Genomic DNA, 21314 nt, shown 5'->3' with positions numbered 1-21314 from the left:
GGAATAACTTTACAGGTGACCATCAACTTGCCCCATTTGGCTTGCAGCGTGCCAGGTTTATTTTAAGAAGTTACACAATGCATGTGCAGACAGAAAAAAGGCAGAAAATAAGTGATTTTGATCATTTTTTTTCCTGGAGAATCGAGAATCCGTATGTGCCCAGGTAAACTTGCCCCGAGAACCGAAGAGCTGGTGAGATATTAGAGGCGACTGTCACAGGGGGCTAGATGAGCCCAGTGCACGCCACAGCCACTGTCACAAAGCTCCCGGACCCCTTCTGGTTCTGCTGCAACAGAATTTCCAAGAGTGGGGGTGGGCGAGTGGACTCTGCGAAGCTCCCCTGGTATTTGGAGACTATGATATCCACTGATCCAGTCCACATGCCTTTTACAGGTGAAAACTCGAGGTAAAGGGAATGTGAGTTAGAACCTCCAAGTCCAGGTGCACTGTCCACTGAGCCCCTCAGGCATTCCTAGGGGGCTGTCACAACATGGGAGCCAATGGAGCTGGGCTGATACCCACCGACCTCTCCTGATCTCTTACAGGGCTCCTGGGAAACATTTTTCAGATGAGGGGTCCTGTTGTTAAAAATGCACTGGTGTCTAACATCAACCTTGTGACCAAGATGGTGTCAAAAGCAAGTGGGTCTTCAGGCTAGTCTGCACTGTAATTTCAGTTATTGCTTATTTTACACATAAAAACTTTCTTTAGGCATCATTACCAACACATCATTCCTCCTGTATCCTGCACACTAATCTGGTGCATCCCCTCGATCTGCCGCCCCTTGCCTTGAATTTCTGCTGTTCTCTGTTACAGACAAAGACCTAGTCTACACGAACAAAGGAAAGGCCCAGTCTCCTTAACCACAAGAGGTAAGAGAACAGATTGGAAGATAAGCAGAGGCAGATTATTTTTCCCACGGATAACTATGCTAAATGCATTCAGAGTCATGGTTTTACTTTATAATGGTTTGTGTCTGCAAGTGGGCATCAAGGACTCCACCTCCGTGGGAAAATACCTTGGGTTCAGGTTTGCCAGTCATTTTCTTCAGAAGTTCATAAAGGTGGACAGCATTCCCTTGGGAGTACCAGCCAGGTTTATCCAGAGATGGCAGTGCCTCCTGCTCTTCGTCATCCTCTGAAAATACAGTTTGACAATCATGTACCTTTTAGCCGGATGAGCGTACCCGATCGGGCAGACCACACTCAGGCATGGCTCCGGCACCTGTATAAGAAGGAACCTTGTGGGGTGGGGGGGAGTCAGCAGTTCAGTGAGCCCCTACTGTTACGAGCACTTCACAAACATAGAAATATATGATATTTGTTTGTGCAAAATTTTAACAAAAACTTGTGGAATGGAGTAAGTATAGATATACAGCAGGTATAGACTGCAACAAATATGAAAGGACTGCAGATAAAAATTAGAGTACTTAGTTATGTACTTAAATATAAGTTTGTGAAGAGAGAAAAACATAATTTTTTTCTGGCTTAATACAAAGAGTATTATTTGAATCCTTCATAACAGACTGTTTCTTAATAGTAAGGATTTCTACTAGACCAGGGCTGCTTAACCTTGACACCTCTGAGGCTTGGGAGCAGATGATTCTTTCCTGGTGGCAGCAGGGTGCTGTCCTTTGTACAAACAGCAGGCTGTCTAGCAGCATCCCTGGCCTCTTCCCACCAGATGCCAGCAGCATCCTGCCTCCCAAGTTGTGACAACCAAAAAATGTCTGCAAACATTGCCAAATTTGTCCTGAGGAGCAAAAGTTTCACAGGTAAAAGCCAGTATCCTAGACCATTTCATTAGCATATATGCATATCCTAATATTTTCAGTTAAAAAAATAAAACCACATGCTCTTGATCTTACATTGTGTTTCAGCTCAAACCTCAATTCTTTGTCTTCACAGCTAAACTCCTGGAAAGCGGTGTCCATTCTCACTGGTTCCACTGTCTTCAGTCAGCCCTTCCAGAGACCGCCGTCTGCTCTCCCTCCCACTGCTCATCAGGACACCGGCCGTCTCTGTCCTGCCCACTCCCAGGGGCTTTTCAGTAGTACTGCCCTGAGGACCACTCGCCTCTTTCCTCTCTGGCTTCTGAACCCTGCACTCTCCTATCCCCCCCACTACACTCTGTCTGCTCCTGGACGGCTCTCTTGCTTCTTTGTCCTTCACGTCAGAGTGTGTCAAAGCCTGGTCTGGGTCTTGTCCCTATCTACCTTCTCTCTGTATCTGATCTCGTGTGAGCCCGTGGCTTCAGTACCTCTCTCTGTGTGGAGGCCTCCCCAGTTTATGTCCTGAGCCCACACCTGTTCTCTTGGACTCCAGGCTCATTTACATAATTTCCTGATTGACAGCTCCAGTTAGACAACTGCTAAGCATATCAAACTTAATATGGTGAAAAGTGAGTTCTTAACAGTCATAACCACCACCCACCCACACTCCTCTTCTGTATTCTTCCCCATGGCTGTAAGTGGGATCACCATGCACCCACCTGCTGATTCAGAAACAAAGAAAAATCAACAACCTGGAAGTCATTTTTGATCACTGCTTTCTTTTCATCTGCTCCTAAGGCATCACCAAGTCCTGTGTTTTCCACCTCGATAATGTTTCTTAAATACATAGGGCAGTTTACAGTTGCTTGCATGGAAATAACAGGTAATAATACAAGGACAAACTCTGTATTTGGCACAGCACAACTGTAAGCCTGCCTCTGCCCCGGGGTGCACCTCTCCCCGTCTCCAGGACTACTGCCAAACCACCGCAGTTGCTCACTAGGGATACTGCATTTTCTGGGTCTTCCCCTCTTTCTATCCCTCCCCACGTCCAATCCATTCCCCATCTCACAGCTAACGGTGTCCCTGTATCACTCTTCCACCACAAGCGAATAGCTCCAGATGGCTCATGGAATAACACCCAGACCCCTTCCCACAGAGTATGAGGCTGCCTGTCTCCCTAACCCGGCCCTTCCCCTCCCCATGACCAGGTGCCAGAATCACAGGCCTCTTCTCTGTCACTGGAACTCCCCCAAACTACTCCCACCCTGGGCCTTTGCATGACCTTGTCCCACTGCCAGGAACTTTCATCCTCCGCTCCTCTCCTCACTCATCCCTCAGGTCCCTCTTTGCAAGTCACCTTACCTGACCTTTCGGACAGGCCTGCCCTGGCCAGCCATTCCAGGTGGCCTCACCAGGCGGCTACTTCCTCCACAGCACGTAACAAGACCTCGTGGGTTTCCTGACTTGCTTATGTGTTTGTTTACGCATCGTCTGGTGCCCTGAGGATCCCTCAGCGTCTGACACCTACTGCTGTGGAGCGGCATCTGAATCTCACTGTTTGTGTGCTCCTCAGTGAGCAGAGAACCAAGCTACTGTCAACTGTCTTACACTGAATACTGCTTTTAAATCTTTTATTTATTTACTTTTAGAGAGAGAGGAATGGAGGGAGAAAGAGAGGAAGAGAAACAGCAATTTGTGAGAAATACATGGATAGGTTGCCTCTTGCACACCGCCAACCAGGGACCTAGCCCACAACCCAGGCATGTGCCCTGACTGGGAATTGAACGGGCAACCTTTGAGTTCGCAGGCCGGCACTCAGTCCACTGAACCAAACCAGCCAGGGCTGAATAGTGCTTTTAAGTAGCACTAAGACATTCAAAGTTAGAAATACTGCATCAGTATATCTTATTTTTTTCCTTTCATTTATGAAACAGTAGTATTGTTTTACCTTTGCTTTTCACTTAATATAAACAGCAAATATCCTGTATCAGTATACAAAACCCCTCCTCATTATTTTTATAACTGCATTGTATTTCAGTGTGTGTAAAAATCATAATTTATTAAGCCAGTCCCTTACTGGTGATCACTTAGGTAGTTTTCAATTTTTTGTTACTACAAACAGTGTTGCTCAGATATACAATTAAAAACATGTTCAGTTACAGTTTACTTTCAATATTATTTTGTACAGGCTTCAGGTCTCCAGTCCAGTGGTTACAAAGTGTTCCCCAATGTTTACCGTGCTCACCTGGCACCATACCTAGTTCCTGCAGTGTTACTGACTACATTCCCTATGACATACCTTATGTCCCTGTGACTGGTTTTATAACTGGCAATTTGCACTTCTTAATCCCTTTGCCTTTTCCACCCTCACCCTGCTATTCTCATCTGAAAAAGCTGTTCACTCCTTTCATCCCAGCTCTCTACCAGCCTCTTCTACACGGGCAACAACTCTAACCGCCCCTCCCTGAAGGCCGCACGTGTGCCCCCGGAGAGAGGGCTGCTGCCTTGTTTATGGTCTGCATGCATTCTGCAGGCATCTCCATCCTAGACAATGACTGATTCTGATTTATTGCAACAAATTCATCCCTAAAATATTTATTGAAGCACTTATGTAGGCCCTAAAAACTAAGTTAAAGTCCATGCCCTTCATTTTTAAAGTCAGGGAGAGGCAAACAAATCATTATGATACCATGTGGTAGAGTAAAATTTAGTATGAACATAGGTTTACTGTCTTTTTTCTCTCCCACGAGGGGAAAAAAGATGTAGTGTCTCTTTTATACCCCTGTCGCGTCTAACACAGTACTTTGCATGGGGTTGTTAGCTGACAGATTATTTATTGAATAAATGAATGGACAAATCTAACTTTAAGAAGAAAAACCCCAAAACACAACTTACCCAGTCTCCGGAAAGGTCTCTGGCTTGGTAAATGGGAGAAGAAACCAGGTTTCAATGCATTTGTAATCACAATGTCAAAAAGATCTGCAAAATCATTCCTGAAAAGCAACACATTTTTCATAAATTTATTTTAAGGAAAATGGTCTATATAGAACAGAACTTAATCTTCACCTATCTACTTGACCACATCATCATGTCTTTTCTTTTGATTAACTTTTTACATGCTTCCTGTACATTTTCAGGTAAATCTAGCACTGGAAATAAGAGGTGATTTAGCACTAGTATCCCTGAACTACACCCTGATACAAAGGTAAGGAAAGAACAAGCACATTAACTCTAGGTGCTAAGCTTTCTTGTGATGGTAACAGTTATACCAAGTGAATTCAATAGTTTCTAGTAGCTAGAAATATTCAAAGGGATGTGTTCAGAGAATGTTCAAAATGTGACTTTATTTTGAAAGTCAGCGTAGTCTTATAACGAGGCCATTTCTAGGTAACAACAGTAACCGTTTTCGGTCTGTACTGCATGCAACACTGTGTTTCGGATTACGTGGGATGGTGGCAGAGGACTGGTGTCCCGGTTCCTGAGGGACTGACCCCCTGTTGCACTGGAGAGGCAGTGTGTACCCAAGGTCCCCAGATACGTTTACACATCAAAACTGTGCTGAAGAGGAATTCAGTAGGAAGAAAAAACATTGGTTATCTGTGCTAATGAACGAGGATGAAGACCCCAGAGAGTTTACTCGGAAGCACAGTTCCATTGCCAGGGGAGCAGGGGTCTCTCAGAGGCACCTTCCAAGGCAGCCGGGGCTCCAGCCTTGATTCACTGTAGGGGTCCCTAGCCTATGTGTGATCCAGAAGGCAGACCACCCACTCACACACGGTGAGGACACCACAGACCCACCTGTACCCACAGGTGTTCAGGGACAGGGAACTGGAGGCTAAAGAGGTCAGCCAGGGGTCTGATTTGAAGCCAGAACTTGCTTCATACTCCTGGTATCTGCTGAAATTAGAGCAAGGGTCTATTTAAAGTGGATTTGGAATCTTGCTCTGACCATGGATGTTTCCTGGCATTGCCCAGAAGAATGAAATGATGTTAGATATTAACACTGAAACTTAGCAACTACTCTGCCTAATACTTGACCTGTATATAAAGACTCCCTCAAACCTGTGAAGTGCTAATGTTGCATTTTTAAGGTGATGAAACTGAGGCTTAGCGGGGTTACACAACCTGCCCCACATCACACAGGGTGTTGCGAGGCAGGGCCGGAACCATGTCTGTCTCATTTTCAAGTCTGCATTTACACAGCCTCGATTTCCATGGATGTCAGTCCCATCCAGGCTGTGCTCCATGGTACAGATGTGGCCCCACACGGAAAAGGCTGCAGACGGGCTCCTCTCCGGCTGTCCATCAGGGAGTACACCCTGGGGCCCTGTCCTGCAGTGACCATCCCAAGCTGAGCAACCAGATGCAGGGAAGATGGCATGAAGGACATGTGTGCCATGCACCCTTCAGAGAATTGAAAGCCTAGATCATCAGCAAGCAACGAGCCCAGGGAACCCCAGTAATGTTGCTTTGCTAACAACATGTACTCGGGGGGTGGTGCAGGTGTTGAGAGGTGTTACCAGAAACAACTGTTTGTCACGCAGTATTGTTTAACAAGGTCATGATGAAGCACTTCTAGAAATCAGTGGTCTGATCTGCTATCCGTCGTTTATAAGACCATGACAACAGAATGTCTCATCACTTACCCAAGGATATGTTTGCAGAGGAGTCTACAGTAATCACTATGAGAACTGGTGATTAACAAAAGAATTTTCCCAGCATTCCTTAGCTGTCGAAGCCACTTTTTTACAGATTCAGGACAACTGTGTAAATACCTGCCTGGATCTCTTTTTATTTCTGGAAAATATATTCCACAGTTTTCTGAAAAATAAAAATGTCAGAGATTTTTCTTTTCTTTCTCCATTGTTTTGGACTCAGTGTGTTCTCAAACAAGTCAATCTCTTTCAAAACTATAGGTAAAAAAATCCAGCAGTTACTGGTTTTTTTTTTTTTTAAATATATGTTATTTATTTATTTTTAGACAGAGGGGAAGGGAGAGAGAAAGAGAGGGAGAGAAACATCAATGTGTGGTTGCCCCTTGCATGCCCCCTACTGGGGAACTTGGCCCCACTGGGAATTGAACTGGCGACCCTTTGGTTTGCAGGCCAGTGCTCAATCCACTGAGCCACACCAGCTAGGGCTACCTATTACTACTTCTTAAGAATCCTTCTGTTCTTTACTTAAAAACATAGCAATGACTGAAAATGTCAGTTGATAATATTTTTGGCTACTTCATAAGAACCAATAAACTGTTAAAACACAACAAACAATATAATCAGCATTGTCAAATCAGAAAACGTTACTGTATTTGAAATACCAATTGATAAATGTTCTTTTAATCATTCAACATATATTTGCCGAGTATAGGAAACAAACGGATAAATATGCTGACGATGTGCCATGAACACATCTCTGGCACGAAGCAGCCAGGAAGGGGGTGGGTCCCTCAGTCAGAGGGGAGTGCTGTTGCAGATGGAGCTACGACTAGAAGAGCTGTCTGTCAACAGCCTCTGGGAGGTACTGAGATGCCAAATGGGAAAAGAAGCCAGAAAAGGCCAGAAGGCCCTGCAGTTGACAGTGAAAACTGAAGAACCTGAAGCACCGAGCTGGGACTGCTGCCTCTGCCCCTTTGGGTGTTTAGAGAGGCCAAGGGGTCAGGCTGAGCTCCAAGGCAGACAGCGGCAATATCTCCCGAAGTCCTGGTCAGATGCATCTCCTTGGTGTCTTCAGCGTGGTCGGTGCTTAGCAAACAACGGCAAATGTGGTTGAAATGCTACTACATTCACAAAGCATTTTACAGGCACTATTCTCTGGGTACTGAAAAACACAGAGAGCCCTAGTTCTGACTTCCTTTAACTGCTAGGAAAAGAACATACACATAAATAAAGTACGACGTGAATGAGGTCGTACTGAATGATAAACTGCAATAGATACAGGCCACCCTTGGAATTCTGTATGGTGTCCTGAGCTTGAGATAACAGAAAAGAAAGTTACATTTCAAGAGTACATTTCAGGACAGGAAAGAAGAGTCTCTAATGAAAAAAACAAAATAAAATGAAACCAAACCAGAAATGGCAGAAAACACTGTTGTCTGCCTGCCCGAATCCACCCCCTGCCCTCACCTCTTGGAAAGTACTGTGATTTTGAGGTTTCACCCTCCTTGGAGGAGCTGGGTGCTCAGGAAGGGCCTGGGTGCCTGAGTCTAATCCCTCTTGGTGATTCCTTCCCCTAACAATAAATCATTTGGGACAATGCAGGAGACCCAGGCAAGACCCATGGGACTTTAAGAGAGCTCTGCCGGGGGGTTTGGCATCCTGTACACCACTGCAAACAAAAATCCCTACACAGGAGGGCCTGTCCCTTCTTCTGTTCTGGGCTTCGCCACGCCTCCACGTCCTGTGTTGAACTGCTGTGACTATCTTCAACACAAAGCTCAAGTCCGACACAGCAGGGATGGCCTGGCGGAAATCTGAAAGGAACCTGGGTCCCCGATGCTGTCACTGGGCCTCTGAGATGCCGATGTCACCGCTGCTAGAAGTACCACCCAAATTCTGGAATTCTTCTGGTCACGTGATATAACTCACTTTAATGACAGCATAAACACTGAAGGTATCGACTATGTGCAACCTAGGCCATCTCTCTTCAGAAAAGAATACACTGCAAGAATTGGTCACAACCAGGCTGAAAAATCACAGACTATGTTACACTGTGAGAACAATACCCAGATGGCAGGAGACCAAGAACAAAAACAGTTTGTGCTTTTCTCATATTCTGCTCTATGGGACATTTGTGTGTAAACCTCTAGGATCTCTCCGTATACCTGAAGCTATGTAATCTAGAAAAGCTTTTTAATTCCAAAAGCTTTAAAAAATGAAAATAGCATTTTTTCAGGGGAAAGAGGGCACTAGTACCATAAGATAGAGCTAATTTAAGAAAGAGAAAAATAAAACAAGTAGCTAAGAACAGAAGAGTTTAATGAGTGACTATCAAGGTAATGGCAGAGGCTGTGCCTTAGAATTTATTATACGTATAAGGGTTATATGTGAAATTATTTTGCCCAGAAAAACAAAAATTTTGTAGCAATAGCATTCTTATGGGCTATATAAGAAAATATTTATAGTATGTAATGCTGAAAATATTATATGCTTAAGCTGTATTTATAGACTGCTAAGACTATTTTTTCCTTAGCTATACATGTGTGTCTACTGCCATCTAGTGATCAAACTATAAATTACTATTAAAACTACTACTGTCCCATTTTCAAATGGATTTTTAAAAACCAGCATATACCTTTAAATACTGTATTTTAAAATTCTTGCCCAGATTAATTTTATTAGTATCACTTAATAAGCCTACTGCAAAAGTGTGCAAACATAATAGTTTAGTTGAGAAAATTACTTTGAGGTAATTAATTCAAACTAAAAAAAGACAAACCCTGTTATGAATGGACACCCAATGGTAGATCGTGGGTTGCTGCTACCACAAAAGATCACTGACTGCTGCTGGGGAAAATAGTTTCATTCCCATTGTAACCTCAGATCACTGAAGTAATAGGAGGCATAATTACACAAACACACACTCATCTTTTTTTAAAAATTTAATCTTCATGGGAGGGTATGTCCATTGATTTTAGAGAGGATGGAAGGGAGAGAGAGGGGGAGGGAGAGGGGGAGAGAGAGAGAGAGAGGGAGTGAGAGAGAGAGAGAGAGAGAAACACAGACTGGTTGCCTCCTGTACACCCCAAGCAAGGATCAAACCGCAACCCAGGCCTATGCTCTGACCAGGAATCGAATCCACAACCTTTTTGGTATGTGGGACAATGCTCCAACCAACAGAGCCACCCAGCCAGGGCCACACTCATCTTTTTTAAAATTTATTTTTACTGAGATATAGTTGATACATAAATATGTTTAAGGTGGTTATGTCACACCTTTATCACATTACACAACACAATCTATTTGTAATGGGAACAATTAAGATCTAGTCTCTTGGAAATTTTTAAGTTTACAATACAGTGCTGTAGTCTATAATACTCATCTTTTTATTGAAATAAACTAAGTTCTTGAACCAACAGAAGAGTTAGGTTAAACACACTACACTGAACTACAGTTGTCAATTAAATTATCTCCCCACAGAGGCTGTAAAGTTCTTTCTTTTTAAGATTTTATTTATTTATTTTTAGACAGAGGGAAGGGGTGCGAGAAAGAGGGAGAGAAACATCAGTGTGTGGTTGCCTCCCCAGCACCCCCTACTAGGGACCTGGCCCACAACCCAGGCATGTGCCCTGACTGGGAATCAACCAGTGACCCTTTGGTTTACAGGTTGGCACTCAATCCACTGAGCCACGCCAGCCAGGGCCATAAAGTTCTAAAGGGAGGGCATATATCTTTCTGCCTGGCACAGAGCAGGCATTCAAATGAATATCTAAATTGGTGCAGGGCAGACAGGAATATTTGTTTACTTATATTCAAACTAATAGGGTTTGTAACATATAACCTAACTGTAGGTGGTGAAAGCATTGCCTTATCAAAGTTATTCTAGCTAAAGCACCTTCCATTTTTTACCCCTATTGAAAAAACATCATGCCTAATTATAATTATAATAGATTAATATAACTGTATCACAATATAATTATGACAGACTACCACTGCCTGCACAAGACAGGGCATGTATGTTGGGAACCGCCCTGACTGGTATCAGAAGCTGAAACCCCCGCCTAGGCTAAGGCTAAGGGAACGCCCTTGGAACCGTAAGCCAGCAAGGAGACAAAAGCTTATCTCCCCGGCAGGAATGCTGCTTCTGCTGCTTTATTCATAACTGAACCCCAAAAAGCTTGGTCGGTTAGCCAAAGACGGGTAAGATTCCCCAAGGGGGGAACGACCTAAGCCAGGCACGATCACTTTGGGAGACCCCCAAAAAGAAGGACTTGGGGGGCTGCAGCAAAAGGGGGTGATGGACCCTCACTCCTCGGCTTTGACATAGCCTGAGTTCTCATGTCTGGGAGAAAATCTCCTTATCTCTTGGTTGCCTTAGTTCCCTTGCTCCACCTGAGCCTGAAACAATGACAGGGTGGTGCAGCTCTGTGCTGAAAAGGGCGGATTCCCCGGGGTGATCAGGCCTAAGAAAGAACATGTAAATTCCTGTGAAACCTTCTTTGTTTAGAATGCTCTCAGTTGAATGAGAGGTGTCCAAGGAGGAAGTTAGTTTGCTCCTCAAAGTCTTACAGCTCTTTGACCCCAACTCAAAATAGACCGGCAGAGTTCCTTGTTTTCTATGGTTCCTTACTTCCCCCAATAAGTACTGTACTTTACCTGAATTATTATGCAAAATGAGCCCAATAAAAGCAGGTATGGATGGTAAATCAGTGCGCTCCCCACTAGGGGGGGTGGACATTTCGTCCCTACTTCCCCACAGAAACTAGTTTGTCTCTGTGCATGTTTTTTTCTCCCGTGTTTTTCGATGAGCCATCCACAGCGTTCCGTGATCACTGCTGGCCGGTGACCCGCCCAACACATGTAGACCGAAGGCGGGGAGAGAGGGCGGTCTTACTTGCTGTGAGCGCACAGAGCAGCAGTCAGTCTGTGCTTCCAGCTCGCCCCCAAGGAGTTCTGCTGCCCTGCCACCGCTTGCAACTCCTCCTCCTGGCCTTTCCACCCCTCTAACAGCCTTAGATGCTGCTATTTTATGCATCCAGATGGGATTAAAAGTAAAGTTTTAATAATTATTTATTGATTTTAGAGAGCGCGAGAGAGGCAGACGGACAGCCAGCCAGACATCAATTGCGCTGTTCTTCCACAGAACCCTGTAACCTTGATGTACGGGAACAGCGCTCCAGCTAACTGAGCTGCCTGGCCAGGGCCAAACGTAAAATTTTTAAAGCTGATTCTAAAGAATAAAAAATTAGCTCTCATTAAAAAACTGGTTAATAAGCAGTGGCCTGCATGTAGCAAATATGACTCAGGATTTGGGGACCTCTTGTGGTAACGCATAATAAGTACAATTTGACTATTAAAAATACTTTTAAATTTAACAGACAATTGTGCTGAATCATTATTTTTATCATCACAGAATAAATAAGCATTTTTTTCTTGTTAACTGTATCACCATTATTGGTGTGATCTGTGGCTAGAGTTTTCAAAGCTGTGGTCCAAGGGGATTACAGGTGCTGGATGCTAACCCCTCCACCATCAGCCTCCAATTAAGGTCTGCTATTGTTTTCGAGGCAGAACAGGATCTAGGAGTGACTGAAACACTTACAGCCTTTCCAAGTTATAGAAGAGCATGTTAGTGAACAGCTTCTACAATGGTTTGCTGTGAACTAAATATATTTGCTATAAGGAACGATGTAATTAATTTAGTGAAATACAGACACACACAATATTTTTTTGGGGGGGCAAGAGATACTGAAATATTTTTGAAGGACAAAAGAGATAAACAACAGATTATATATGTTCTGAATTTCTTTTATTTATAGAGGGCAGCAGAAATTTAATATTTAAACTGAAACAGTGTTAAAACAAGTATTTCCTATTATGACCCCTGCATAGTTTGTTTCTATCTAATATATTTAAAAATAAAGAAATCTAGAATATCCTAATTGAGTAAAGTGAAAGAAACAACTATTTGTCAAGATTTGACAAAACAAAGGGTTTTTACTTAAGGTAGCAAGTTAATGGATAAGTAACAACATCTGTTTACTTTTTCAGCCCTGAATTCCTTCAAGTAAGCCTTCTATCCTTTTGGTTCACGGAGAAGATTTATCTCCTGCTTTTGGGGAACAAAGGACCATCATAGTGTTCTTGCACTGGCTGTTTCTCTAATAACTTTAATTCAAAATAATCGATATGTCAAAATGACATATTTTTTGGCCAGTCTGTCCTGAACCCCATCACCTCCAAAGAATATGTAACTCAAAAGTTTCTATCATATATACATTTACAGAATTTGAATACATATATAGCTTGTATCAACATAAACCTTTTGAACAGCCTAAAGAAAAGCAAAATTAAATATTTAAAGCAAGTTCTTCTGATTTCTCACCCACTTCAAATGTGAGCTACTTAGAAAATGAGACAATAACCAATTACCGAAATGCAGAGTACTTACAACAGAAAAAATCCATTTTTTGAAAGGTTTACCCCCACCCTCCATTAACCTCAACTCAAAAACTTCTGAGATTTCTTTAAAAACCTGGTTGGTCTTCAAAAATACATGTATTTTAACAATTATATTTTATCACAAGGGTTCGCTGTTTCCTTAATTACTTTTGCTGACATAGTCTCAAATGTCTTTAGAAATACCTTCTCTTACTGATGAGGCCAAAAGTATTCAGAAAAATGACTAACTTAGAGGAAATCAACCTCAGAAAACACAGATAGATCAAAGTCAGGAAGGACTACTCCTCCAGTATCTGGCCTCACGGTGTATTGCCACACACACAGGAAAGCTCTATACAGATATTAGGTCTGGGCCAGATCTACACCTAGCACGTGCACAACCTAGAGAAGCAGATACTTTTAATGAATCTTTATCTACTCTTCACCACAATTTTCCACCCAAATCGTACTGCATCAGTTGTATACTCTACAGGTTTTTGTAAAGTACCACACCTGGAGAGTTACCCCAAGTTAATTTTAAAAAGTAAAGGGAAAAAATACTAAAGTCTGAAATTAGATTTTAATTCAGATAATTGTTTTGGCAGAGACATTAACTTTGTAATATAAAATTTAAAATTATGGACTTGATAAAAGAGAAAAGTGTTGACGTCTCCTGGATATAACCAACATAGATGCATTGGACCTATATGCAATGCTCTGCAACACAAGGACTAACAATGCCCTGAACCAGAATTCTTAACCTGAAGTACGCACATGGGCCTCAGTGGGCGAAGGAGCCCCGATGTTGTTCGCAACATTTCGTTTATCAATGTATTTGTGTGTGTCGGGGGAAGCAGAGCAGCGGCAGACCCCATAGTGTTCACCAGATTCTGGAGACCAGGGCGACTCCCCAGGGGTTCGGAACCAGAGGTTTAGATCTTCCAGAGGAGGGCAGTCTGATCAGGAAAGCGTCTCAGTATGCTCTCTCCATCACTGTCCAGTACAGTCTTATACATGTGTCTTAGAAAAAAAGGAGATTTTCTGTAATGGGTGCTATAAAACTTTTATACTACTAAGCAGTAATCCCTGGAGTACCCTGTACATGTTTATGTGCATGCTAAGTCCAGTAAATTCCTATTTATTTAGAATGGCTAAAGAATAGCTGCTGTTGTCAATTTAATTTGTAGATTAACTAAGAACTGCCCAATATGCAACTGAAAAACATGTATCACACATTACAAATATTCTTAATGTTGAAACTACATTGAAAATAGCATTTAATGAGATTAAATTATTGCTGTTCTCATTACATATAATACATTCTTACTACAGAAAATTCATTGTTCTAGGTTTTTTTAAATGTTGCATAACAAACCACCTCAAGCATAGTGGCTTCAAACAACATATATGAGGTCTGTCCAGAAAAAGTCTAGCCATTGTTAATATAATGAGGACAGTTTGCACAACATCAGTGTAAACTGGCAGCCAAGGAGAGTGGACTGCAATGCGTGTGTGTAAACAATGATGACTTCACTGTACTACTTAGTGGAGGTGGTAGATGCTGTTGAGTGAGACTGTGTACTGTGTAGCCAACATTCAAAATGACTGAGTGAGTAGAGCAAGAATCTGCATCAAATTTTGCATTAAGCTTGAACATTCCCCCACAGAAACTATTCGGATGATTTGGAAGGCTACAGCTATGGGCAAATGGTGATTGGCAGCTTCACCATGGCAATGCACCCCTCATGCATCACATCTCATGTGGAGTTTTTTGCAAAACATCAAATCACCCAGGTGGACTCAGCTCCACTATAGTCCAGCTTTGGCGCCCTACGACTTCTGGCTTTTCCCAAAACAAAAATCACCTTTGAAAGGGAAGAGATTTCAGACCATTGATGAGATTCAGGAAAATATGACAGGGCAGCTGATGATGACTGGTGTGTGAGGTCCCAAGGTGCCAACTTTGAAGGGGACTGAGGCATCATTGTCCTATGTACAATGTTTCTTGTATCCTCTTCAATAAATGTCTCTGGTTTTCATATTACATGGCTGCATACCTTCTGGACAGACCTTGTATCATCATATCTCATGGCTCTGAGGGTTGACTGAGTTAAGCTCGGCAGTTCTCACTTGAGGGGTGCCAGTCAGATGTCACCAGGTTTGGGATCACCTAACTGTTTCTTCTTTCACTGTCAGGCACCTGGGCTGGGATGCTAGAACAGCAGGCAGGGACCACTGAAACATCTCTCCACTTAGCTAGAGTGGGCTTCCCCATAGCGTGCTGGTCTCAGGGTAGCTGGACTTCTTACACAAAACGAGCTTCCCTGGAGCCAGTGCTCTGTGACAGTAAGACGATAGCTGCAAGGATTCTTATGACTTAGTCTCCAAAGCCACACAGTGTCATTTCTGCTGCATTTTATTGGTTATATGGGGTTAGCTCAAGCTCAGGAAGAAAACAGAAGGGTCTAAATTCTGAGTGGCATAATTCATTAGGGGCTATATTTTCATAATAGCTTATCAAACATTACTGATATTTTGGTGTGACTCTTGTCAGTATGTTTTCTAGTGTGTTTCTTATGTAACTAAATGGGAATTTTAAACACTCCACAGAGTTTTTTACCTGCACTTTTTAATTTTTGTTGTTGTTGTTCAATTATAGTTGTCCCCATTTTGCCATTACTCTCCCCTGCCCTACCCAGCCCCCACCTCCCACGTTCTTTACCTGCGTTTTTGTTTAGCATCACATTGTAGCAATTTCCAAACATTTTAACATAGAATTTTAGAAATAGATTATTTATAATAATTATCTTCACTTTAATAATGACTGACACATTTTGAGTGCTTGTTTTTGCCAAACACAACTCAAAGACATTTACACGTATTAAGGCATTTACTCATTATAACAAGCCCACGAGACAGGTCCAACAGTGTTTCCATTTTGCAGATAAGGAAACTGAGTTACAGAGAGGCTAAGGAACTTGCCCAAAGTCCTGAAGCTACAATGTGGTAGAGCCAGGATTTGAATGGGGCTGGACCACCCTCTACAGCGACGTAGCATTCGGGTGCTATACTGTGGCAGGAAAAGAGAAACTCCAAAGTTTCTTATGCTCTGTAACTGTAACACTTGCAAAATTTCACACAGGACTGTAGAAGCTGACAAGTTGTAACCAAAGCTACAGCCAGTTACTCAAGGTCGTACACAGACTCCCATGATAAGCTCCTGTGCTCTGTAGCTTCTGCAAATTCCTCCTGCGTTTTCCCTTTGTCTCCCATATAAGGTAGCTGGACCTAACTTCCGCATTCAGCCTCTGTAACCTTGCTTCACCAGGTAGGTAGGAAGCCCAGGACTATTTAAACCCCGGGAGAGTGAGGATCGGGGCTCAGAGGATTTGGATGTTAACCACCCCCTCTGGGCCCCTGGGTAATAAAGTTTGTGCTTCGTTATCTCCCCGCGTGTGGGTGGATTTTCCACAACAATACAATTTCAGATACCATAAATCCTTACTTTTTTTCTTGAATATGGTACACTATTCCATAGTATCATAGCTCAGGGGCTACAGGGTTGATTGAAATTTGACTAAGTGGGAGCTGGAAATGTGAACAAATCAAATCAGATTTCTGCATAGGAAAAAAGAAGCTATTGATATGCATTCTAATTACAGTCACAGCATCTAGAATTGGATGGGACCTTAGAAATCGTCTACTTAAAAACCTGTCCTGTTAAAAAGATAAATTAAGAGACCACAGATTTTGCTCAAAACTACATTTGGTAACAAACTTTAAGTCAAATGCTTTAAATGGTACACCTATTTGGCTCTGTAACTATTGAATAATGTGCTTTTGCTCAGAATTTCTAGAGGCATTCTCCATAGTCAATGAGCTGATGTTATCTAAGCCATTATCTGATGTTGGGATAGGAAGAAACCCAAAATAAATGTCTTACCTTAAGGAATAAATATTTTCCCTTCCTAAAATGCACTGCCCTCTTTTTGCTGCTTAGGAACGTCTGCCACTCGTCACAATGTTCTCTGTGGGGCAGTCCCAGCGCCCTCACCCGGTCACGCCACCCTGGACGCCAGCGGCAGCATTCCTCACACTGCACAGTGACAAGCACCTGCCGTGAGCGAGCTGACATGCGAGTGTATGTATTCGTCTCTCTCCTGGGACTGTGAGACCTTTTAGGAAAGGAACTGTCTTCACATTCACGTTGACATTTCTGATGTTAGGCAACAGTCAAGGATTAATAATTGTAGAAGTGTGTGTGTGTGAGAGCAAAGAGCTACCGGTTAAGAATGACCAGGTGTTTGTAAACACCAGCGGTCGGCAAATCACAGCCGCCAGCTAAGGAAGGTTTTATTCACATATTAAACAAATATCACAATTTATCACAAATAAAACCTTCCTCAGCTGGTGGCTGTGATTTGCCAACCAGCAGTTATATAAGTATCTATATAAAAAGCCTATAACCCTTCTAATCTGGTCCTTTAACAAAAAATTGTCTATTTCTGATATAAATACAGTACTTCTAATTATGGGACAGTAACAATAAATAACAAATGGTTGTAACTCAGCATTAGAAAGTGCCAACAAGAATAATTAATGAAATCGTGAATCTGAGACACTTGTTTGTAGGTTATGAAGCCTCTCAGCCGAGTAAGTATTAGAAAATCACTTGTGATAGAGCTGCCTTCTGAAAGATGATATAAACACCTTCGTGTATTTATTCACCGTGGTGGGTCCCCAGGCATGATGTCCTTGGCCTTCAGTTATCTCGGGCCCGGGTCCTCTAACAGTCTACTCCACTGAGCCAGAAGAAGGCCCTCGTCACTCTGCCACTTTGTTAAAACAAACCTAATCTGCCTTTGCCGTTGCCAGTATGACTCTGGCACACTTTATTTTCGGTCTCTGGATTCAGTGTGTTCAGGCTCATTTGCTCTGTGTTAACCGAGCAATAGTAGGGGCCACAGTAAGGCACGGCGAGCCCAGGCTGAAAGCTAACAGCTGCTAGTATTTTCCCTTGGTAATGTCAGAGGAAGCAGAAAGATCCAAGAAATGCACATGATGACATGATGGCATCATCAAAAGGACCAACAGAGCTTGTCGCTGGGGATGAATAGAAGCACTGTAGCCACGGAACCGGTTCAAAACGGTCCTGTCCTGTATGACAAGGTGCTGAGTTGTTTTTCAGAGGTAACAGACCCAAACCACAAGTTATGCAGTCGAAACCTGAGCAGAGGAGAGAAATTTGGCCTCCTGCTGCACTCAGAAACAAGGTTCACCCCACCCCAAACACAGATACAAAGGACCAGGACATAACTGGACCTTGAACACCAGAACCTGTTCAGAAGCCAAGGGTCTGTTGTCCAGGAGGATCTGGTGTTGATGCCCTTTTACCGTAAATGGCCAAGGTCCAAGGTCCTCCAATTAAAATGTGCCCCATTTGTCCCACCAGCACTTCCGCATACCTGTTCCCCCTAACTCCTAAAAACCTGTGGCCTGGTCCAGCGAGCAAGATGGATCCCAGGCACCACTAGGTCTCCCAAGTTCTCGGTCGGCACTTCCTCAATCACTAAACCTTCTCCAAGTGGAGTTTTGGCCTTCCAAAGCATCAGGCGCACGGACTTTGGCTCAGTAAAAGCACTATCGCCTAAATGCAGTTGTACAAATTAGCTGCTAGGAAACAGGATTATTTTTCTTGGTACAGCAAATTAAAGATGCCTCCGGGTAAAACCTGGGACAAGTTTTAGGGGCTTAGCTTCAAAGAAATAAACTAAGTTTTGTCTCAAATAGTTTTAAAGAGCATTTGCCAGGCAAAAAACCATCTTGGAAGGTTTTGTTTTCACCAGAGCTGAAGTAGGCCCACTGATTGTCCGGACTCGAAACCTCCCACCTTCTCCAAAAGAAAGAAACTGGAAAAAATTAGGAGCACTAAAGTGGGATAGCTTGGGGGCAAAACAGGCTCGAAGATGTGCCAATGCTTATTCCTTAAAAAAAAAAAAAGTTAGAGTGGAGTTCTCCAGCTTTGAGGCGAGGAGATCAGAAACAATTACAGGAACAAAAGCATTATAAGCTAGCCATTAGGGTTCATTTACTACACATGTTTTAAGGAACCCTGCCTCCCACTGAGGAGTGAAGCGTTCAATAAACAGTTCTCTAACAAACAAAAAAAAGTGAAACACAACTTTCATTCTGTTTCTTCAACCTTGGTTTTTTTCCCCAGAGTACGTATCTTAGTAGAAAGCCAAGACAGTATTTGCCATATACACACTATGCTAAATCCAGCTCCTAAATGAACATAAATACCTAAAATGGATCAGTCATGGGAACTGAGTCCACTTTCTACAATAATCTCTGACAAGGCAGAGGAAAGGCCGGGGCACAGCTGTCTGTCGGAGCCTTACCCTAAACACAGCCTGCAGACTCCGTCAGGAGTGGGCAGGGCCTCAGAAAGCAGCAGGAACCTGGGCGGGTGGAGTGCAAGGCGAACTAATGCTGCCCACGGCTGGTCCCGGGGCACGCTCTCCTCTAGGCAGGCCTTTTTACTCTCTCCGTCTCCCTTTTTTCTTCTTTGGCCTGATTCCTTTCTTTTTTTCATTCTATCTGCTTCTAATTGAACTTAATATAACAAGTTCATATCTCTTGGGCATTTTGTCTGAGCTAACAAACGAAACATACAGACATATTAAGATGACAGTCATATGTATTTTTAAACACTAAAATTTGAAATACTCTGCCAGGTTAACATGAAAAATCTTAAAACAGTGTTAAGAACTGTCCATACATGTATGATTAAAGGTTTTGAAAGGAAGATATTTTTCTGCTTTCTCTCCTTAGGACACATTCATTAAGTCTACAGTAAGAAACAAAACATTTACTTCTATAACTATAGACTCTATTAATGTAAATAGGGAAGGTAGGCAGAGAAGTAATTTTTCCCCACTGGCCCCTAAAACACACAATCTACTTACTGAGCACCTTCTTGGGCCCAGGCACGATGTGGGCACCAAGATGGCACATGGTTCTTCCCTGCAAGAAGGCCTCAATGCTGAGGGAACACCTGAAATCGAAATGTGGTTTGATGTGTGCTAGGCCAGGCAGACGACCAACATACCCCAGCTGCCGCGGAAGACAAGGACCACTTCTCAAACAGGCGAGGCGAGGATTCGAGAGAAGGTGAGATCTGGATTGGGCCCTCATCAGGGAGAGACATTTCTACAGGCCGTGAATGGGAGGAAGAGCCGCCCAGCAGAGAAACAGCAGAAGAAAAGGCACAGGCTGTGAACTCCGGGGCTGAGGCTGAGAACTGAGGCACGATCTGGGGCTGAGGGCACCAGAACCCTGAGTGGGAAGTGGAGGCTGCTGTCCGCATCTACGGTCGAGGCAACAGGGCGTGTCTGTGCCTCCTGCAATGCGTTTGCTCAGAACGTCTGTGGGTCGACTCATCCCCTTATCAACCTTAAGCCATTCCCTCAAAACCACTCTTCTCTGCTTTCTAAACCACCACCCTGCTTTTGGGGCACAGCTTAATGCTCACTTTCTCTAGTTTTCTCTCTTCTTTGATTATGCCAACCACCTTGTTCTAGTGCACATACCCCAACGCGTCATCACAGATTTTTCTATACAATTTATTAATTATGTAATGTATTTTTATCTTTCAGTTAAGCTCCACAAAGCAATTTTCTTTGTGCCTTTATAGTGGTTAACACTATACTGATTAGATTCTATGCAGAAAGAATACATTCAATAAAGGTAAATGTCATTAAAATTTCTCTTAAGGAGGTTAAATATACTCAAAATCTTAGTGTAGAGTAAGTACTATGTAGTTTAACAAAATAATTTCTTCTGTAGTCAAAGACATTTTTTAAAGATTTTAGTTGTTTATTTTTACAGAAAGGCGAAGGGAGGGGTAAAGAGACAGAGAGAAACATCAGTCGGTTGCCTCTCGCATGACCCAACCAGGGACTGGCCGGAAAGCCAGGCATGTACCTGGACTGGGAATGGAACCCTCAACCTTTCGCTGTGCAGGATGATGCCCAACCAACTGGGCCACACTGGTCTGGGCTCCTTATCTTAAATTCTAGTTAAATGGAATCTCAAGGCTAAAGGTGTGAGGAGCAGTAGTGAATCTGAACAATGGTGCATATTTGGTGTACACCTTCAATCTTTCAGAATACAGCAAGACAAATCCGCTATAAGCAAAACACAGAGATCCCACAATTTCCCAGAGGACCCAACTACAACAACCCTGTAATAATCAAACTATTTACTGATGAAAAATTATGTTTTGACTTTCTTTGACCTAGGGAAAAAATCTATTAAGAAAGCCTATGACATAAGTGATTAGACTATTTCTTTTTGAAAGGAAAGGAGCTGTCAACATAAACCCAGGGGACCCAAAGGCCCGGAATTACTCAATAACCAAGGAAACATTCAAAATTCAATTT

The 21314-nt window shown here is 42.9% G+C and overlaps 1 protein-coding gene across 3 annotated transcripts in view; it reads right to left on the bottom strand.

Annotated features, from left to right (window-relative positions):
• NT5DC1 (5'-nucleotidase domain containing 1) overlaps positions 1-21314 on the bottom strand; it is a 118386-nt gene that overhangs the window by 9571 nt on the left and 87501 nt on the right. For all 3 annotated transcript variants that reach the window (XM_036024603.1, XM_036024601.1, XM_028509595.2), the window contains exons 7-9: positions 6421-6595; positions 4670-4767; positions 1019-1137 (exon numbers count right to left, since the gene is read on the bottom strand). In XM_036024603.1, the coding sequence (XP_035880496.1) occupies positions 1019-1137; positions 4670-4767; positions 6421-6595 (392 nt within the window). The remainder of the gene's footprint in view (positions 1-1018; positions 1138-4669; positions 4768-6420; positions 6596-21314) is intronic.

The sequence above is a fragment of the Phyllostomus discolor genome, chromosome 4 (genome assembly GCF_004126475.2).
Source record: "Phyllostomus discolor isolate MPI-MPIP mPhyDis1 chromosome 4, mPhyDis1.pri.v3, whole genome shotgun sequence".
NCBI lineage: Eukaryota > Metazoa > Chordata > Mammalia > Chiroptera > Phyllostomidae > Phyllostomus > Phyllostomus discolor.
This window is presented reverse-complemented; position numbering and strand designations above follow the sequence as displayed.